A 20,211-nucleotide genomic window follows, 5' to 3' on the forward strand; every position below is an offset into this window, starting at 1 on the left:
CAGATGTTTTGAAATCTCCTGAAACTCAGCACTGCTAATACTACACTTGCACAGCTAGTTACTGGAAGAGATATGATTCCTGAGGTGCCTTAAATAAGACCATTTCACATTAGCAAAGGTAAATCAACTTTTCTGTCCCATCCAGTCTGAATTGCACCTGGCCAGCTGGAAATTGCTAGCAGTCCTGGAAGTGTTTATAAACACATTTGTAAAGATTTTTCGGTACCTTTACTATTAAAAACTTTCAGGGATATGATCTCAAAAAGAATCTTTTACTTCTATCAAGAGAGGACATCACCTTTCTCTCATTTTTCATTTAAAACATTACGCTGAATAAACACAAACAGATGCTGACACAGAAAGCCAGAAGCAGTCCTCCTACCTGGTGTCTCCACTCTCTGGTAGTGGTAAGGGTTTACACATACTTCATCCTTTTTAAGATTAAAAGCATATTCACAGTTTTCAATTGCCTTAAGTTCATGGTGGCTGTGCAGGTCTGGCCAGCGCCACAGGCGGCAGTAAATGACATGTGGCAGTCCCTTGCGGTGAGACACCTGCAGGCGGCCATCGAGGGATCTGCAGGGAAAGATGTGGAGAAGCATTTACAGACTGCGCGCTGCCTCGGTCCCTCCAGCAACAGAGTACACACATGGGCAGCTCATTCTCAGAATTCAGTGCGTTGACTCTGCTACTGACATCTACACCCTAATTGAAAGGCTTCAAATGCAATGAAAGTGATCGTATCAAGCAATGTCAACTCATGTTTGAGCTGCTCAAATTAGTGCCAGTGAATTTAGACTTCATTAAAAGCCACTTACATACAACCCAGTATTTAGAATGATTGCTTCATATACTTTTTTTTTTTAAATGCAGAAAACAGTTGTTAAAAATAAAATCACACACTTAATGGTCCCTTCCACTGCTAAAGGCACCTCAAGGCTTTGCTGTGGCATGGATGCTTTATGGTTTTAAGCATAAGAACTCCCACAGGACTGCAAATAAGCCTATAAGCAGTCAGCTGCCCAAGTGATCCACATGGCAGTATAACTGCAATACAAAACACATGAATGCACATCTTGTAAGGGCTGTACAGTTTATCTTCTTCACTTCGTCTGCCTTGCTACCAGCTGAAAATGTTTTGCTAGTTTTAAGACAGACTGCATATGCTTACACAAATGCAGATGTTATGATTGTTATGGGATGGGAGACAAACCTCAATACACAAATCAAGTAATGTGACATGAAAAAATAAAGACCCTGTTTAGAATTTGCCCACCATTAAGTACTGAAGAATTTACAAACAATTCTTTAGTAGCTCGTATCTGAGCCAATTAGCAAGATTTAACTGAAAGCTTGTGGCATACAAAGCAGTTTAAACACTTTGTAAGATTAGGTCTAAAGAATTAAGTTTTCCAATTTTGTTAATATAAATACCAAATCACATTAGAGCTTGCATTTTACAAGTCTTCCCATTCTTTCAATAGCACTGGCGTGAAAAAGGAGTAATAATAGAATTAAGAGTTTCATTGGTCAAAACATCAGCTGTGAACATACTGATTTCTACACTGGCAAGGAAATACTTCAAAATGCTGTACCATGAGAGGCCTAGGAATCATTTTAGTCTATTTTACAGCTAAAGCATCCCATTACAGACCCTCCAAAGCCAATCCCTCCCACAAGATTTTTATGATGCGAGAGAGGGCAGAATATTCACCTGGTTTGTTCAGAGAAGCTGTAAAGGCCTGCTGTATCCCACTGATCTATCGTGTTTGGTGTACTCAGTCCCCAAATTTCAGAGCAAGTGCTGTGCATAAATTGAAAACAAAAACAAAAAATTGATATGAATATGGAACATGGTTATTCAAAACACCATGAGGTCAAACATGGAAAAATGTACAGAATACTTCCTTTCACATAGAAGATAGAGCACTGTTAGACTGGCATTTAAACTGACATCTCATGCTATATTTTCTATATGAAGGAGGCTATCAAAATGGAACAAGTGATTCAAGGTAAATGACAAATGTTTTTAAAGGTGAACAAGTTCTCAGGTTTCAAGTAATTGATACAGTTGCAATGTTCCTTAAAACAGGCAAAACTTCCTCAGCCTAGTTCTTTACAAAATTCAAATTTAAAAGGCAGTTTCTGGGTTGGGTTGGTTTTGGGTTTTTTTGTTTTTGTTTGTTTCTAAACATAAACTGCCCTAAGACTTCAAACAAAGGCCATGTGTATCCAAAACTGAATATCACAATCTAAAGTTCAAGTATCACCACTTGATTCATCAGCATTAATCTCATTTTCCATGCACAGACTAATTTGTTGCTATTCTGAAAAACAAATTCAAACTCTGAAGAAAAACACATTATAGCTGATATTAGCTGTTTTCTGTACTCTCCTTGATTAAACAGCTAAATATTCTTTCACACAGTGTACAAAACCGAATGTTTTACAGTGTAGTACCTTAAGATTCAACTATCACATATCATTAATTGCTAAATCAATCAGGAGAAAAGGAAAGGCAGTTAAGCCTTTACCAAACTGGCTCAAGGAGCAGATCACAATGGAAAAGACAAAGGAACATTCAGTCATAGACACAAACTAAAGCAGAGGCAAATTTAAACAAAGCAAGAAAACAGCATAGGATTGCAAACAGGCAGCAGACTTTCAGAAGCATAAATGAAGCTCAGTTCTATAACGTACTTGCTCAGTGACCACTGAAAATAGACACTTTATTTTATATAAGTAACATACTTATATACTCTCACTTCAGAAATGGAGAGAATTTGTTTCACAAGCAAATCTCTCCTTCCTAATTATGCAGCCTGAAGTTGGCTGGTTGCTGTATTACCTTTAAAATTAACAGCCTCTGAAAAGTTGCAACAGGAAGAATCCAAGGTCACCAAACTTCTGATTTTAAATACAAGTGCTGTGACTGAAATTTAAATTACCAAGTTTAGCTGATACACTCAAGTTTGGATTGAGTGCTTAAGAAAACAAAAGTGAAGCTGATGTTTTTATTTCTTCTCATTACACAGGGAAAATTCATTAGTATTACAAAACAAAAGAGCAGACAGCACTTCATTGGACTTGAAACTACTGTCAGGGCTGACAACCACCTCAATTCCACAGTGACTTTTAATAAAACCTAAGTGTTGGCAGCTGGTGAAGGCAATGAATGGGTCTTGTTTCCTTCTTGCCTCTACCACACACCTCATTTCTAATGCCATCCCAGTGAGGCTGAAACGTGCATGCCAGTGAGAAGCCACCCAAATCAATAAACTGGGTATCTGACCAGAGAACAAACATGGCTGAAAATGTATGTTTTAAGTTACTTTTCAGTCAGATCACTTCTCTTTACTGTAGTTATATGAGCACTACAAAGGAGAGTGTAACTGTCGGTGGCAACAGCCTGCTTTTATCACAAATAAACATGTTAAATAAAATAAGGCCTTTTGATACATTACTGACTATAGGTACAAGTAAAACCCTGTACTAGATGAGTTTGCCTTGTAGAGAGCAGCAGAGAGCCAGAGATGAAGGCCCATTCTTTGGCAGAGATCCAGCTCTTCAGAAAAGCCAACCATCCCAAACAAGCTGCATCCAGATCTCAAGCAGCATCACAGCTCTCCCAAAGGAGTGGGCAAAGAGGGATCCTGCCCATGGCTGCATCAGCAAGGCCTGCAGCCTCTCTTTTCCACATTCCTAAGATGCAGTCAGAACCCTGGGTTGCCAGAAGCTTTGCAAGGATTGAAGTAGCTGCCCTGAAGACACACGGACACCAGGGAGCACCTCTGCACTGTACTGTGTCCTTAAATATGCACCACTACTGCTGCTAAGACAGATCATCTTTACATGCAATTAGGAGAACAATCAGCAGACACAAAGCCTGCTGCATATTAATTGACACAGTGAGCTCTGACAGCTCACTACCTTTGAGCAATGGATCCTTCATACAAAGCAGTGCTCCAAAACTGTGGAGCTGTCACACAGATTACACATTCCCAAAACTGTGGGGTGCACCACTGGTGTAAGCATGACGTTGCCATGCATTTGGTTCGCAAGGCTTTTAATAAGCACATGCAAAAGTAAAATTTCATAGCCCTTGACAAAACAAGATGAACAGGAACAGTATTTTATATTGCTAACCTCTTCTCCCTATTAATATTTAAAGCTGACAGCATATTCCACAACGTACAGAAAGACAAACAGTATCCTGAAGTGGACTGTGTGACAGAGCCACAGCTTGGAATGAAGCTCAAAATACCATGGAGGGAGGACGAGCCAAGAAGCATAGAAAAGTGATCAGTCAGAGCAGCAAAACTGCTCCAAAGTCATTGGTTTACATGATGTGCTATCCTCTGGGATGCACATCTGCTTAGAGTTGGGATTAGCAGTAGTGTTTTAGTTTCATCTACACCAGGACTATACTTAAACTCCAGTAATGCGCAATCAAACACAGAAGAAAGAGCCTGCAGGAAATCATTCCATATGATCAATGAAGTCAGCTCAACAAAGATTTTACTGTTTGCTGGAAGAAACATCTAAAGAAATAAAGAGGTTTCTCTACTTCCTGCTGACATAAAAGATCCATTGCCTACAAGGTGCAAGACCGTCCCCTCACCACATCACCCAGGCAATAAATCAAGACTCTTAAAATTCACACACACGCACACCAGATCAAAACTAAATTCCTCACAACCCTAAAAACCATACTTCAATACACAGTACTTCCATGAAAGGCCACAGTATGTTCATTCATACACAAGCCATTGCCTGACAGAGGGCAGGCATGTCTACTCATCCCTGAAAGGTGGTGCTGGAAAGGTGACTGAATTCTGAAAGATGTTTTTACCACCCGTAAAACCATCTGAAAGTAAGACAGGAGGTACAGATTTTTAGTAGTGCAGAATTACTGCCTCAAAACAAACAGGAATCACTCACTACTAAATCTACCTTTCTGAAGCGTCCAAAATCTTGTGTGATGCAGAGTCCTTTCCATGCATTAGTCCATAAAGTTTTCAGGAGAATCAAGTACTAACATCTGTACTCATAAGTCAAGCCTTGTCTGGAAATATTCCCAGGCCCTGGAACATGATCATGTATGCTAGAAAGCAGCTAGGACATTCCCCAGCACCAGGCTGTGCCAATTATTGTTCTCCCACACAATTCCCAGGTTTGTGAGTCGCACACCATCGGGACCCATTCACAGTGGACAATTCAGATGCAGCTCCCCTGCTTTGCTAGCTGAGGGCTGAAGAGAATGGACAAGGCAGTCCTGAGCCAGTTGGACAGTGCCTGGGAATGCTCCCAGGCACGTTTAATTTATTAGGAAGGAGGCAGCCAAAACATATCACCATTTCACCTTCAGTAAGCACTCAAGCTGAAGCCTGGAAGGACACTTCAGGCTTTGTATTTTACCAAACAAGGGGCTTGGTTTTGAACTCGCTGTACACTGTATCACTGGTAAGCCATCATTGTTTTCAAAATATAATTTGGCTTCTGTGTCGCTGTACCCAAATGTTTCCTGTGCAGACAGTGTTTAAATATACTCCAAAACACAAGTTCAAAGCTAATGTACTTCCTCTCTCCTGGACACTTTCATTCCAAAGAGCATTTTCACTGCTGTTCTTAAAACAATTTGTTGACAGAAACAAGCGAACATTTGGTCAACAATACAAAAGCTAGTTTTTTATCTTTTCAACACTTTTCAACAGTAGCTCCCAACAGCAAATCATCATGTTCTGTGGCCTTTAGTACTCCATGCTTCAACAGAAGATTGTTACTTTTGCAGTTCCCACAAGTAAGTGAATTTATTATAAGGGACTTCAGGGATATAAACACCAATCTAGCTCAGATTCCCAGGTGATGTGAAGGTCTAACAAGAGAAAACTATTTCCCAGAGATAGAAGAAATGCTGAAAAAAATATTTACAAGGAATAAGAAGCACTCTTTCAGATCAAGTACTTTTAGGGAAACCAAATCTAGCAGGTATGTGGTTAAGCTGCTACACACTAAACCTGGGACAACTGGGGTTTGGGACTCTTTAGAGCTGATATGGTAAAGAAAGGATCAGATAAGTTTATACATGGTGGAACCAAAGCTACTTCTGTCAGAAGCTTTCCCTGAATGGAAAGGGTTGTAAGAGCTGGTGTTTTAACCTGACTTTTTATCTGCTTATAAGGAATACAATCTCATATGATACTGTGCAATTCTGGCAAGAAGAATCTTTAATGTGGCTATCAGTGTGCAACAGTTCACAGTATGCCTTCACTTCTTCCATTTCATCATTTCCTTTAACAGGAAAATCTGAGTTCCAAAAAACCTGTACTCTGGGCAAGAAATTACCTACACAGCAATGAGCTGTAGCAAGGCTTTACACACACGAAATGCCAAATCTGACTGTCTTTATTCAGTAAGACAGAAAACTCTGACATACACAAGAAACATGTGGACACAGGACAACCCCAACTATGGAAGATAATCTGCAAGTATTTGTATTGCCTTATCTACAGATGATGTTCCCAGTCATTATTCCACTACCTTAGTGAAATAACAGTTAATTGTAAGTCTACTATAAAAACTGCACTACCAAGTCCTGGTACAAATACAAATAAATTATTGATCTGCCCACAACAAATAAACATAGAAAACAGTTTGTGCTACACTCATGAGTAAGCAATAAAATTATTTTAAGGCAGTGTATCTCAACCATAGGAGTACTGTCCCTATCAAAATCCATACCAATAAAAAAAACCTACATTAATGAAATAGTTTAAAGAAATGCACTGTACTGATCTACATGAGTCCAAAAATATACATGGACCTCTTATACCTTGGAACACACTGCCCAAAAACAAGTTCTTCTATTTTGATATGTTTAGGCGGTAAAGGACAATGCAGGAGAACACTGAACAGGATAAGATGACCTGTGACAGCACAACCTCATCTCGGTGACTATAAAAAGACTTCTGCATCTCGGCTTGTGGCAGCAGTAATTGTAACGAGAAACATCAGCAGTTGGAGATGTATATACACAGATCAATCCACAATCCCCTCACTCATGTCCAGATGCCAACTATTAAAGCCTACTGGTACTCAACATTGGCTGCTTAATTAGGATCAGTTTCTCAATGCAGTTAAAAGCCAGATGTACTGATTTGCAGATCCAAGCAAGTATGTGCAAGCATTGACCAGATATTCATGGCCACAGCATCAACAAGCTCATGTCTACACACAGCACTGCACATCCTCCAAGGCATCCCTGCACCTTCCCCAAGAGCATCTGCAAAGCAGGAGATACAAACAGGGATAAAGGTGAGAGATCTTGTCAACAATACTCATTTTTACAGAGGTTTATATGAGGCTATAGCTGAAAAACCTGAAGCCAGCAGAATTTTAATCAGTACCCAGTGTGTGATAGTTTTGGTGTGCACCAAAACTATAACACACAGTGCTTGGGCTGATCCAGGTATATTACAAGTTGTTGCTATCATGAATTTATTACAAATTTTTACTGAGAAACAGAATGAACAAATAACTATCCTACCACTATTTACAGTGTTGCTAACTCCGTGTGCTCAAGGTACTTTTTGTACTAAATTAAGTGCTTGCAACAAGTACAACATCAGATGGAAGCAGACAGAACCACTTCAAAGATACTTACATATGAAGTACCACAAACTCTATAAAGAAGTTGTTAAATATTGTCACATTTCATATGTAACTGTAGTTACACATTTTTTCTTCGAAGTCTTGCAAGGTGGAACAGCTCTAAAGGAGCTAAAAGGCACTGAGTTCAGTTGGCAGCCTCCTCTTTACCTGAAGTGGTAACACTAGAATTCTGACAAAGAAAACCTGAAATGCAAATAGCCCTGTGCTAGTCAAAGCCCACATTATACAGAAAACATGATAGAAATGGGCTTGGACATTTAATTTGCTTATTTGTGAAGTATTACACGGAGCCCCTAATATCCTTCCTGAATCTTTCACATCTTTCAGAATCTGCAGCCACTAACAAGTCTGCCAAGTTCATGTTCAAGGCAATCTTCTCCATTTGCCTTTCTCCTGCTTCTTATAATCATGAGCCTTTCTCCCATTGAATCTAATTTGTCTGCCCCTACATTTTCTGAGGCACTTGTAGTGCTGGAGCTGTGGCCGAAATGAAAAATAATTTCAGCAATCTCTGACAGTACTCCATTTATCTCTTTTAAAATGGGAGATGAGAATCAAAGTTATTTTCCAATTCTAGAATTCTCAGACAAAGTCTTCCCTACAGAAGTAAGACTGATGTTGGTTTTCACTGTTTTTACTCAAAGACTAAACAAGAAAAAAATACAACAGTGACAAAAATGATCAAATTTTTCACTTGAATTAGAGAAGTTACTTATACAAGCATGCAGGCACCTTTATACTAGCCTAACATTTACTAGGCTTATGACTTTGTTATTTTGCCAAATAGGCAGAAAAGAGGCAGAAAATTTGCTTCAAGAGCTATACCAAGCTATCCAAATTGGAGTTAGAGCAGTAAGAAATGGGCATTAGACTTATGGAATCCCATTTTCTCATAACGAATGGGCAATGCCAGTGCTTTAGCTTTGCTCATGGCTGCCTCTGTAAAATTTACCAGAGAAAACAGGTTGAAGTCTGCAAACTCCAGATCTGTACCTTGTATACAAGACCTGTACCTTTGTTTTTAAAGAAATAAATCAATCTTGCTATATGTAATGTCTTAGATCCAAGAATTCAGAGCAATGTATTGAGCAGGAAGCCAAGGCAGTAACCACCACACCGACTTGGCCTCCAGTTTATCACTGGTGTGGCTACACTGAAGCTGCACTCCTGTGAACACACTGCCCATTACACTCCACAGTTTCTACCTTTGAGAAAAGGACCAGTGAATTGATGTATGGAAGAAGAGAATCCTTCCTCTCATATTAGTTACCTTCTTCCTGATGCAACTGAGATTCAAGAACAGCTGAGGAGATATACCAAGCCTTTGGAGCTAGTTCAGAAATGGCCTCAAAGTCTCCAGTAATAGGAAAAACTGAATTAAAACGCTTAAGTGTAACAGAGATTAAACTAAGTCAGCATTTTAAAAAGTTCACTGGCTTACAAAGATACATGTATTATACTCAGCACAGACAGCTCTGACCAAACTTGCCCAATCATGGTTTCCTTAATTCTGGGTTTCAAATGAAAACATGTTTTTATGAAAATATGCTTTTATATTCTGATTTGATAGTCCTTTCTGTATACTGACAATTAGCACTTTTTCCTATTACAGCCTGAAATGCCTACAAACCAGAGAGGAGTAATGCTAACTATATTAACAGTCTTTCCAAGCAGCACCTCAGCTAGCTGCATCACTAAGTGCCTGAACAAACCCACTAAAATGCAGTCTGGTTGACCTAAATGCCCCAGCTACTGCATGTTGCTTATGCTTCTTTTCCCCATGCTGGGGGTGACAGGGGAAAGGTTACTCGCACTATGCTGACTTAGGAAAGACTAAAACAACCTGCAGTAAGGACATGAACACTAAGCTCCTTTCATGACATATCTACCATACTCCTCCTTTGAATTATTTTGCATCCCTGCAGAACTGATCAATGTCTTGCATCTCCAGCATCTCATGTTCCAGTGACATAATGTCATCTGCTCACTTAAGTGTACAGAACCAGGCACACACATTCATCAAATGGAATGACTCAGAGCTACAGCGGTTTGTTCCTGCTTGTCAATGACATCAAGTTACAGAGGTCCTGATCTCATTATCCTGCAACAGAAAATATAAAGCTTCAGTAATTCAGCATAAAATAATGATTTCTCTTCCAATCACCGGCTAGAGGGATGACCTAATAAGTTAACAAGCACACAATAAAATCCATAGGTATGAATTCTTTTCGAAAATTATCTACGCCACTCTGTGGTGGCACTTGCCCTTTAGAGGAGCTGGACAAAGGTTCTTCTATGGAGACAATTCTGTGATAGAAGCTGGTAGAAAAGCAGACCCCTAGAAAAGTTCTGTTAAAGGGCTGTACTAGCAACCAGAGTAGATGAAAATCTACATGTATTTACACACAACCATAGGTGGATAGTTTAGGTAGTTACAGGTGGTTTGCCACCAGAATCTCCCATCCTTCACAGAAGAAATAGAGCCTGGCAAGTCTAGGAAAAGGATACAAAGTAATGCCTTACAAAGCCCTGGACTTAATCTTCTTGCACAACTGAAATTACAGATTTCTCTCTCAGCACAAACTCAGCAAAACAAGAGTAAAAGTGTGGGCTGGGCACTGATCATCTACAGCTAGGAGTGCTTCCTCAAGTGTCTCTAACCCCTTAGATTTACTTATTTAAGCAACTGGCCTTACATAGTTACTAAAAAAAAATGTAAAAAAAAATCACTTTTCCTCCTTCCCTAGAATCCAAAAGCAGACCTTTATGCTTCAAGCAGAAGACACAGATACTTGCTGAAAACTGTAACACTACCTTCTCTCCCTCCCTTCCCCCACCCCACAGGCACGTTCAAGACACACTACACGCAGCCAAGAAAGATACATTTATGTATGTGCATATTTAGTGGAATATAAATCAGGAACCATTACACAACCTCTCATCTTTCAGAATGCTTTTACAAATAAAGTTTACATAGAACTTTATAAAGTATATTCAAAACCATCACATCAAATACAAAATGCAGCATCTGAACTGAGGAAAATGACTTAATAACCTTCCTTATAAATAGATGTATGCTAAAAAAATTAACACATCAAAATAGCCAGAAAAGCAGGAGGCACAGGATGCAATTAACCTCTCTAACACTGTGGGAAAAGAAAAAAAAGTCACTGAATAACTCCCATTTACTTCAGATTAAAACTTCAAGGATGTCCACAGGGGACACGAAAGTGGAACGTGATGTACAGAAGATACTGTTAGAGCCCAGCATTTGAGCTGCCCAGGGCCAGTAGCTGGTTTTCTCTAGTTCTGCTGAGTGCCAGGCCAACAAGTGATCTTGATGAACAGCCTATGCTTCTGTTGCCTTTTCTAAAGGAACACTTCTTCCTGGTCACATGTGCAACAAACCGCCTACATAGGCAAAAATACAGATACAAGGTTCTTCAAAGCACTTTATTATCCTCCCTTCTCCCAAATCCTGACATGCTAGCCCAATGCTGTCAGACAGAATAAAGCAGTCAACAAAAATCAGGGCTACCTTTATTTTTCTCTCAATGCTAGGAGATCCTGGAAGGATAGAACCTCAGAGTTCAAGAGCAATTTTCCCAGGATGCCATGGAAACCAAGCTGAAGTAAAATATTCCTTTCTTTTCTCATTGTCCATATGGTCTGCTCAGACAGAGATCTGATCAAGGAGTTTCTACGCTATGCTCAAAGGCAGGTGGGGAGTAGAGCCTGAAAATTTCTAAATGATAAGGTCAAGCAACATAGAGGTGAGAAATAAAAGGCATGCAGTGCAGCTCAGCCTCCTTCAAGACTCAGCAGGGAGCTGGCCACAAGTCTTATGCTCAAAGACCAAAGATGTGGAGCATCCAAAAGCAGCCCACGGAAATCATGAGCTAACAGCTTTGCTGGGAAACTTGCCCTGCAGTTCCCCACTCCCAACCAAACACCACACAGCTTTCAGCAGCTCTGCATCTCACAAACACTGAAGCAGTCTAACTGGAGATAACAGGAACCTAAGCATGGAAAAACTGCCCCCAGTCACATGTCCCAAAACAGCCATCAAAACCAGTCACTCCTAGATGCCCTGTATCTACTGAAGATGAGAAGTGTACAAGAGCATTCACAATGGTAGCTCTCTAAAGACTAACCCAACAACAACAACAACAAATGAAAAAATTTTTAAAAAAAGGAAAAAGGAAAAAAGCCCACACAACAAAACCAACAATAAACCTACAAACACTGAAGACATAGATGTTTATGCTTTAAGATGCATTATTGAAATGGTAACTTGGAATTCCTACATGGCTTTATTTTTTACACTATTATATCCAATAAAGGTTTTCTAACTGCTGCAGTTTCACATCTTTAGAAACATAAACTACTCTGTGATAACATCAGGCAGTGGGTTATGATGACACCCAGTGCATTTTCACAGGTTAATGTTGTATCATTCTTTACAGACCTGAAAATCAGAAATATCCAAGGACAAAGTACCTGTATATAAAGACCTATCCATCCCAATACTGGCTGATATATCCACAACAAATTGTTTTGTTAATAGCAGACAAATCTCACAGAAGATCATGCTCCCAACAGACATTAAAAAATGACCTTTATCTCAAGTTCTCTAACCACTGTTAGTCACAGTAGGTGTGGTGAAAGATTTCCCCACAAGCTAACAGGTACAGCTACCAAGCAAGGGCCAAGTCAAGTAATTTTTCTTGAGGAGTCCATCATCCTCCAAGTGGGTGAGTGGCTGATGCTACCACCTGCGTGGGCTGGTTTGCAGCTGATAGACAGCTGAGAAAACATGAGATGTTTTGATTAATCTTCTCAAACTACTGTGTATTTGGGACAGTGAAGGGGAGAGATTAGCCCTTCAAGTTAATTGTCCACAGTCCTCAAAAAGGATGTTACCTTGGCAAAAAGATTACTCTTGGAACAACAGTTACAGGATCTTCAAGTACCTCATTTCAAACTGAACTTTCCTCTGGACAGCCCCTATGAATTACACACCCATGTCAGAAAGGCAAGAAGAAAAACAGAGGTTATATGCTATGAAATGCTCAATCCAGGGAAGCCACCACAATCCCTGCTGCAGCCCAAGCCATGCACACCTGGCAGAAAACTGGTGAAGCAGAGAATACACTGACCTTGATCCATATCCCAAACAACAGACTGTCTTTATGAAAACATAAAGAAATACCAACTATTATATAGCTAAATTATAATTGTTTCCTATAACGAATTTCAAATGAAGTTAAAGTTTGAGCCTTATAGAAAGCTTCCCCAAGCAACACACTGAGGCTGAGAACTGAATGGTACTTGTGACATCGCTTTTTGCCAAAAAGATACAGTTATGTCTGACAATGCCCTCACCAACACTGACAATGCCCATACTTCATGACAAAAATAAAGAAAACTCACAACTAGCAAGGAAGCCATAAAAAGCCTTGAATAGTTGCATTGTTCAGATAGAATAAATAGATAAAACATTTCTAAAATGCGCTTTGCATATTTGCTGTGATATTATATTACTTCATATGCTTTTCATAATACAAAATCAAGAAGGTAATAGCCAAGGTGCCTGACTAGAAGCCTGTACTCTCCTCAGGCCCAGAAGAGAACATGGGACCCTACAGCAGATACTGTCATCAGAAAATTGGAATATGCAAGAGAGACCTCTAGAATAAGAATGAAAGGTACTTCCTGAGCTTTGCTGACTAGAGCTTAGGCAGAAAGGATGTGTTAAGACCTTGGCCACGTCCTGAAGTCTTCGACATCTTGCTCATGATTCACACCCCAACGTGCATCTGAAGACTGTGCCCACAAGTGCTCTTGCCTCACATCCAATTGCTTAACAGGTAAAACACTTTCCCAGGACATCCAGCAGTTTCTTTTCCTCACTCCACCTACCAGAAGTCAGCCCTGATCTACCATCACCTGCCCTCTGCTGAGGTGGCAGTTGCCCTGCTCTCTCCCTCTGTCCTATGGCAGCCAAAAAGATGAGTGTTTCAAAGGCTCAAGGAAAACTAACATTTAAGTTAACAAATACATGGATTTTGCTGGAAGGAAGGCTGCTTAAATCCTTCTTGGAATGTCTGTGGTTGTTTGCCAAAACATTGAGGAGCTCCCAGAGGATCGACAAACACATCAGCACTCAACTCCAGTAAAATGTCTTCCCATCAGCAAACAGAATTACAGAATTTTTTAAATGACTGCCATTAATGCAGCTTGCACTAGGTAGAGCCCTTCTGTTTTCCTCCTATATTCATCTAATTGAGACATACAGTGGACAGCAAATTTTTGGGTACTAACTGTGTTTAGACAAGATATCAATCTGCAAGACAGGTACATGGGACAAACAGAACATTCAAAATTAAAATGCAAAATAACTGAAAAAGCATTTTTGTTATTGGTTTTGCGGAATTTATGGTTATGGACACATGTGAATTCCTTTCCCTGGTATGGCTGTTCAGTTCATATTCAAGTTCCTCCCACTGCAGCAGAAGTGGGAGAAGACATAAAGAGAATAAAGAATTATCAATGAGCCTGGGTGACTGGAGGCTGTGCTGCTGCAGGTTATGCAAACACTGTAAGGTACAGAAGCCACTCCTGAAAAATGTAGTTGGAGTCCATGAGATGAACATTTGAGTAGTCTACTAGAGACAAGGCTTTTTCAGCCAAACACCTGAGTCAAAAACCATTTCAAACACAACTTCTGTGCCACAAAGCTGCAAGATTCAAACATCAGTTGGTATAAGCCTTTCTTCATGTTCAAACCTTCAAAACTACAGCATGAGTTGAAATTATTTCAGGCATCAGAGGAACTCAACTTGAAGCCTTCCACAAAACTAAGGGGAAGTAAAGACCAGTTCTGGGAGGTAACTCACTAACTGAACTAAACAATAACTTTGAAATTCTGCTTTTAAGCTAAACTGAGTATGCTTCATTTGCACCAGGCTTTTCTCTATCCACTACTCAAGAAAAGAACAAACCAAACACTGAAAAAGGGGCCTGTCTACCTACAATTATGAGTGAAGATTCTACGTGAAAATTCTCAACTCTAGTTCTAAGACTTCCTTGTATATTTTGTAATGAAAAGCCAGAGTTTGGAGGATCTTTCCTGCACAAATGCTGAAGTCAGATTACTGTGCAGCACTTGTTCAAGGGGATTTCCCCAACCTCATTGTTCTTCTGCCAATTCTAAAGCATATGCAGCGAGATGTGAACTCACTCCAGCTCCCGATTGTTCTCTTGTATCCTGCCAGTCGGCTTCAAACAATTGAACATGACAGAAGCCAAAGAAAGCTGTTCATGATGAGACCATGGCATTGTACACAGTAAATTTCAGAAGCTTTCTACCAATCAGCTGTGCAACTGAGTCAGAGTAAGTGGAAAAAAAAAATAAACAAAACAACCCCAAGTAGTAAACAAGACATGGGAAATTACTTTTATTAAATTAGCAGGTGTACATTACAAGTGGGATTAAATCAGTAGGGAGCCTATTAAACAGCTATTTGTGTTCAAAGCTGCAGCAGTAAAGGAACTGCAGTATCTTGTTTAGCCTATAAATTCCTCCTAGCCTAACAGCGTGAGCAACATATTTGGGAAGTTTCTCATGTAAAATTGGCTGGGTTGTCATAAAACATTCACACTAGTAAAAACAGCACTCAGGTGTTTTGTTACAGTACCAAGAAAACTAAAATGGCTGACTTCTACAGAAGAATATAATGAGAAGAGGAATCTTCACCACACTAAATAGCTGGCCAGCTATAAAGGCATGACTTACCACAGCAAGATAGGGAATAGTTTAGCACAGACTGCGGCTGGGTAAAGACTGAGTCCTTTATTGGAGAAAAAATAACTATTTATGAGATAATTTGGGGCTCAGTATTGACAATAAAGCACAGTCAACAAAATTTTTTTGAGTGACTAATACATCTTCTTAATGGCAGCATGAACTGTCAAGATGCAGGTGTTACTCTTCCTAGTCAAAACTTTCTACCAGAACCTACTGTGCAGGTAAATTGCTAAAGTAAACACAAGCAGCCTCAGCATCAGTTGTTAGCCTGATAATTAACTGCAAATTAAAAATTAAAAAAAAAATTTAAAAAATCAAGCAAGCCTAAGCACTTCCTTTAACACTTATTTTTGATTCAGACTTTTCCTGCTTCTTACCATTAAGGGAATCCTCATGAAGAGCAGCATCAACTTAAACAAAGAACTTTCACAAATCCTAACCACTCACATTCTCACCCCCAAATTTGCTTTCCCATCATTGATACTTCAACAGCAAAATACTTTTAAGCTCACTCTCTAAACAATTAATACACCTTATAGCAGTGAAGGTGGCAATATTACAATCCTTAAAAAAATATATCTCCATTTATAGAAAAATAACAGCAAATTAGAAACTTAGGTTACCTGGGAAAAGGCAGGAAATCCAAGGCCAGAATCCACATTCCCCCAGCTTTATCCAGAATTCCAGTTAGTATACAATGTAATCCTCAAAATTCAACATTTCTTCCTTCTGACTCGAGAGACAAGCTCCTTTGAACTATACAGCATTTTCCTACGTGCTAAGTATTTTTCACATTTGTATTTTTACACATTGACCTAGCTCAAATGACATGCCAACACTCTCTGCTTGGCACACCAACTCTAACAAATTATGTGGGTAAGTCACGTGGCTTCCTGAATTGCACGAGCTTAAAACTGGCAGCCCTAAGTATCTTTGTTTAATACTCTAAGACTTCCTTTTTCAGGATGACATCATTGTAAGATGCTGTAACCTGAGCTATGCCTACACTAAAGCTTAACCTCAGCTACAGCAATTCAGTCCTCACCACCAGCCACAGCTGGGCCACAAAACAAGTTAACAGTTATGTTTTAGTATTTGTAATTAAACCTCACTCAATTACACTTGAACACAACTGCGATCCTTAATTTCAGTAAAAAAGTTCATCCCATTCAACCCTGTGCCATGGGCAGGGACACCTTCCACTATTCCAGGTTGCTCCAAGCCCATCCAACCTGGCCTTGGACACTCCCAGGCATCCAAGGGCAGCCACAGCTGCTCTGGGCACCCTGTGCCAGGGCCTCAGCACTCTCACAGGGAACAATTCCTTCTCCATATCGCATAAAACTCTGCCCTCTGGCAGTGGGGAGCCATTCCCTGTGTCCTATCACTCCAGGCCCCTGTCAAAAGCCCCTTTCATGAAGTCCATTTAAGCCACCTGAAGAAGCTCTCAGGTATCCCTGAGAGAGACTATTCCAGTGGCAGTAGAGGAAAAGAAAGCTATTAGAGAAGAAAAAAGCATTACCTTGTGCTCATATCCATCCTGCATCCTACTCCACACATGAAATACAGCAACATCATCAATCAAATAGGAGAAAACTAACAAAATTTCCTTTTAGACTATAATGTGGAAATTACATTGAAAGGGTTAATAAAAGAAGGAATAACAGTATTTAACATGATAACAACATTGCCATATTAATTGCTAAACTCTAGTTTAGACATTAAGTTTCAGGGAGCCTTGAAGTCAAGCCTCATGTGAATATTTATTTCCCACTGTATATCCATGCAGCATCTAAAGGCATTTTGCAGCCTAGAGTTTGAACATGTCATTTTACATAATTAGGGCTGTATCCTTTTGTCTATAACCACATCCTTTAGTCTTTTACAGAGAACAATATTTAAGTTCCACCATAATTATGAGACTGCAGAATAAGGGCAGTTTGATTCTCCTGCTACACCTTTCCTATGAACACATCCAAAGTACTCACAGTATCAGATATCATAAGGAGGAGCACAAGATTATGAAGCTAATCTTGGCTAATATCCCCCAAAATCTCAGCTGTTTCTTGCCATACTTCCAGAAAAGATTTCTTTGGCTTTGTTGAAAGAATGCTTTTATTGAAATTCCAACAAGAGAAAAACAGAGGGGGGTCTGCTTAATCCTCAATAAGCCTGTCATGAGAAAAGGGAGTCAGTTTGTCAACAAACGATTTACAAGCATATTATTCCTGTAATCTCAGCAAGAAAAACAGTACTTAGTGAACTTTGAAGCATCATCTTAAATATCTATACATATTTTTGAAAGCTTAAGATATTCAAGATATTAAGATATACAGTTTCCATGCATTTCCATTTACATCCAACTCAATGCATCCAGACTGAGAAACACTACATGGTTTGAGGACATTTTTTATATATTAAACTATGATTAAGAATAAGTGTCCATCCCCAGCTTGAATAGTGAAGTCTCCCATCTCTGCTACAAACTATCAGAAAGTGCCAAGTTTTCTTTCTGGGAAAACAGGCTTCACCTCGGTCTGGATTGCAATGTTATTTTAGGCTCTACCATGCCTACCCAAATGCCTACCACTGTCCCCTTCACTAACTTGCTCATACCTTAGCAGATGTTGGGAACTCTCCTAGAACAGTTCCCAGAGAAACTTTCCCTGCTCCCCAGTTTAATTGCTGAAATCACCTGTGTCCTATGGCTTGAACCTGAGAAGGAACAAAGGAGTACCTGTAGTGCTCTCCTCTGAAGTAACCTATTTTGGGGAAAGATATTAAAGCCTGAAAACAATCTATTCTAGAAGCTGCAACTTGACAACTCAGCTCTATTAGTGATCAAAAGCATTCTTAAAACTAGGTTACTGCACTTAGCTATGTGATCACTTTCCTGACAAATATCCCCAAGAAATTCAAGACAACATGCTAACTGGTAGAGGGTTTGTTTTTTTCGCCTCTTTACACCTAAATTTACTTTTTACTCAGTTACGTGAAGAAAAAGGCATCCAAAAAGCATTATTTTAAAATATTTGTTTTCAAACAGCAGTTCCAAGCCAGCTTCCCCATCTTTGAACAGGGTATTTCTTTGCCCAGTGTACTCCTGCTGTTAACTCTTGTGTAGACACTGTGATCTGCACCCATAAGCTCCATTCTCAGAGGCTCAGAGTAACTAATAAAGAGAGCCAACTTGCAGAAAACAATTTTAACATGGGCCATGAGCCATGCCTAGGCCCCTTGTCTTATTCACGGTAGGGAATGAGGAAAGGGCTGCGGGGCAACCAAAGGAATAACATTTATACAACAGAGAAACATAGTTTCTTCAAAGGATTTTAATCCAGTCAAATGGCCTTGTTTTCATGTGTTTGACAAATTTTCATCAGATTCTGCAGCTTTAAGTATTGAAGCATTTCAGAGTACATCAGAAATAGAGCAAAATTAAGATATACTGGATTTATTTCCTGGATACTTTAAGCAAGCCTAAGAGAAGTTGTGTCAATAGCATTATTCACTTCAGCATCAAGAGCAGTCTTTCAGGCTCAGAAGTCACATGGACATTTATTTCACTAAAAAAGCTGTAACCAAACAACAACCAAACCCAAAAACACTACAGCCTTCAGATGTAATCAATGCACACTACTGTGTTTTTACATTTATTTAGGAAAGAATATCATAAAGGTATTCTGAATGCAATGCTTAAATAACAACACCTTATTTCCCCAGAACAATCAGGGTGTAACCAATTCCATGGGAGCAGTTAAAAAAAATGCCAGCCTTTATTATTGGATGAAGTGAAAGCCATAGAGGTATGGCTTTAAAATATTTGAAATATTACTACTTCCTCCTAAAAACCTCAAAGCACCATCAACATTAATGAAGTTGATCAGTAATTCCAACCAGTCACTTAATTTGTAACTGTGTGCTTCACATTCCCAACACTCCCTCAGTATCTTCCACATTCCCAAAACCATGGAACCCATTGTAGGGCTTTCTCTTTGATTCCGAATGGTACAAAAATTCAGTATTCAGCTCATATTGGAAGCAGAAGCCAGGTGCTTTAGAAATTTAACTATGGACTGCAAATTCCATAGATCATCTTAAATTCTTACTCTCACTCTTTAAGTCAAAATTGGGAAGCTGCAAAAAAACAAGCAAGAATAAGCTTCTAAAAACCATGGCACAGAGAAGCTCTCCTCATGTTAAACAAGAGGGACAGAAAGCACACGTAAGACCAGATAATACTAAAACTCCAATGGCAACGCAGGCTGGAAAGCAAGAGCATGACAAGAGTATTAGCCCTTGCTCTGCTCTGGAAGCAATTGCTGCGTTTCACCTGGGACTCTGAGGCACCTGCATGGTACCAGCACCCCAGAAGAGAGACTCTGAACTGGGTTTTTAAACCCAGAAAGCTGGGTTTTTAAACCTTTCCTCAGCCAAAAATCTGCCAGAGTGCTCTCCATCAACTTTCAACATTGCTCTACTTTTGTGATGCAATTTAATGTAAATCAGCAGTAAAATTTACCTCCTCTGCAGGAACTAAGCCCCCCAATTAAAGCTGAGATTCAAGTGTTAACTACACTTGTTCAACAAGTGTAGTTACAAGTACAACAAGTTCCACATACAGTATCAAAAGCAACTATATATAATAACTGAAATATGACTATTGCTATTAATGTCAACAAAAAATTGTTCAAATCCAATGCTTCCCTTCCCTTAGGTTTTGGTTTGTT

At 39.5% G+C, this 20,211-nt stretch overlaps 1 protein-coding gene across 4 annotated transcripts in view; it reads right to left on the reverse strand.

Moving 5' to 3' along the window:
• The window catches only part of SMAD2 (SMAD family member 2), a 49,986-nt gene that overhangs the window by 14,796 nt on the left and 14,979 nt on the right, over nt 1–20,211 (reverse strand). For 2 of the 4 annotated variants that reach the window (XM_077171222.1, XM_054651839.2), the window contains exons 3-4: nt 1,715–1,804; nt 383–576 (exon numbers count right to left, since the gene is read on the reverse strand). In XM_077171222.1, the coding sequence (XP_077027337.1) occupies nt 383–576; nt 1,715–1,804 (284 nt within the window). The remainder of the gene's footprint in view (nt 1–382; nt 577–1,714; nt 1,805–20,211) is intronic. The other 2 variants (XM_077171224.1, XM_077171223.1) reach the window with 1 other exon arrangement.

The sequence above is a fragment of the Agelaius phoeniceus genome, chromosome Z, assembly GCF_051311805.1.
Source record: "Agelaius phoeniceus isolate bAgePho1 chromosome Z, bAgePho1.hap1, whole genome shotgun sequence".
Lineage (NCBI taxonomy): Eukaryota > Metazoa > Chordata > Aves > Passeriformes > Icteridae > Agelaius > Agelaius phoeniceus.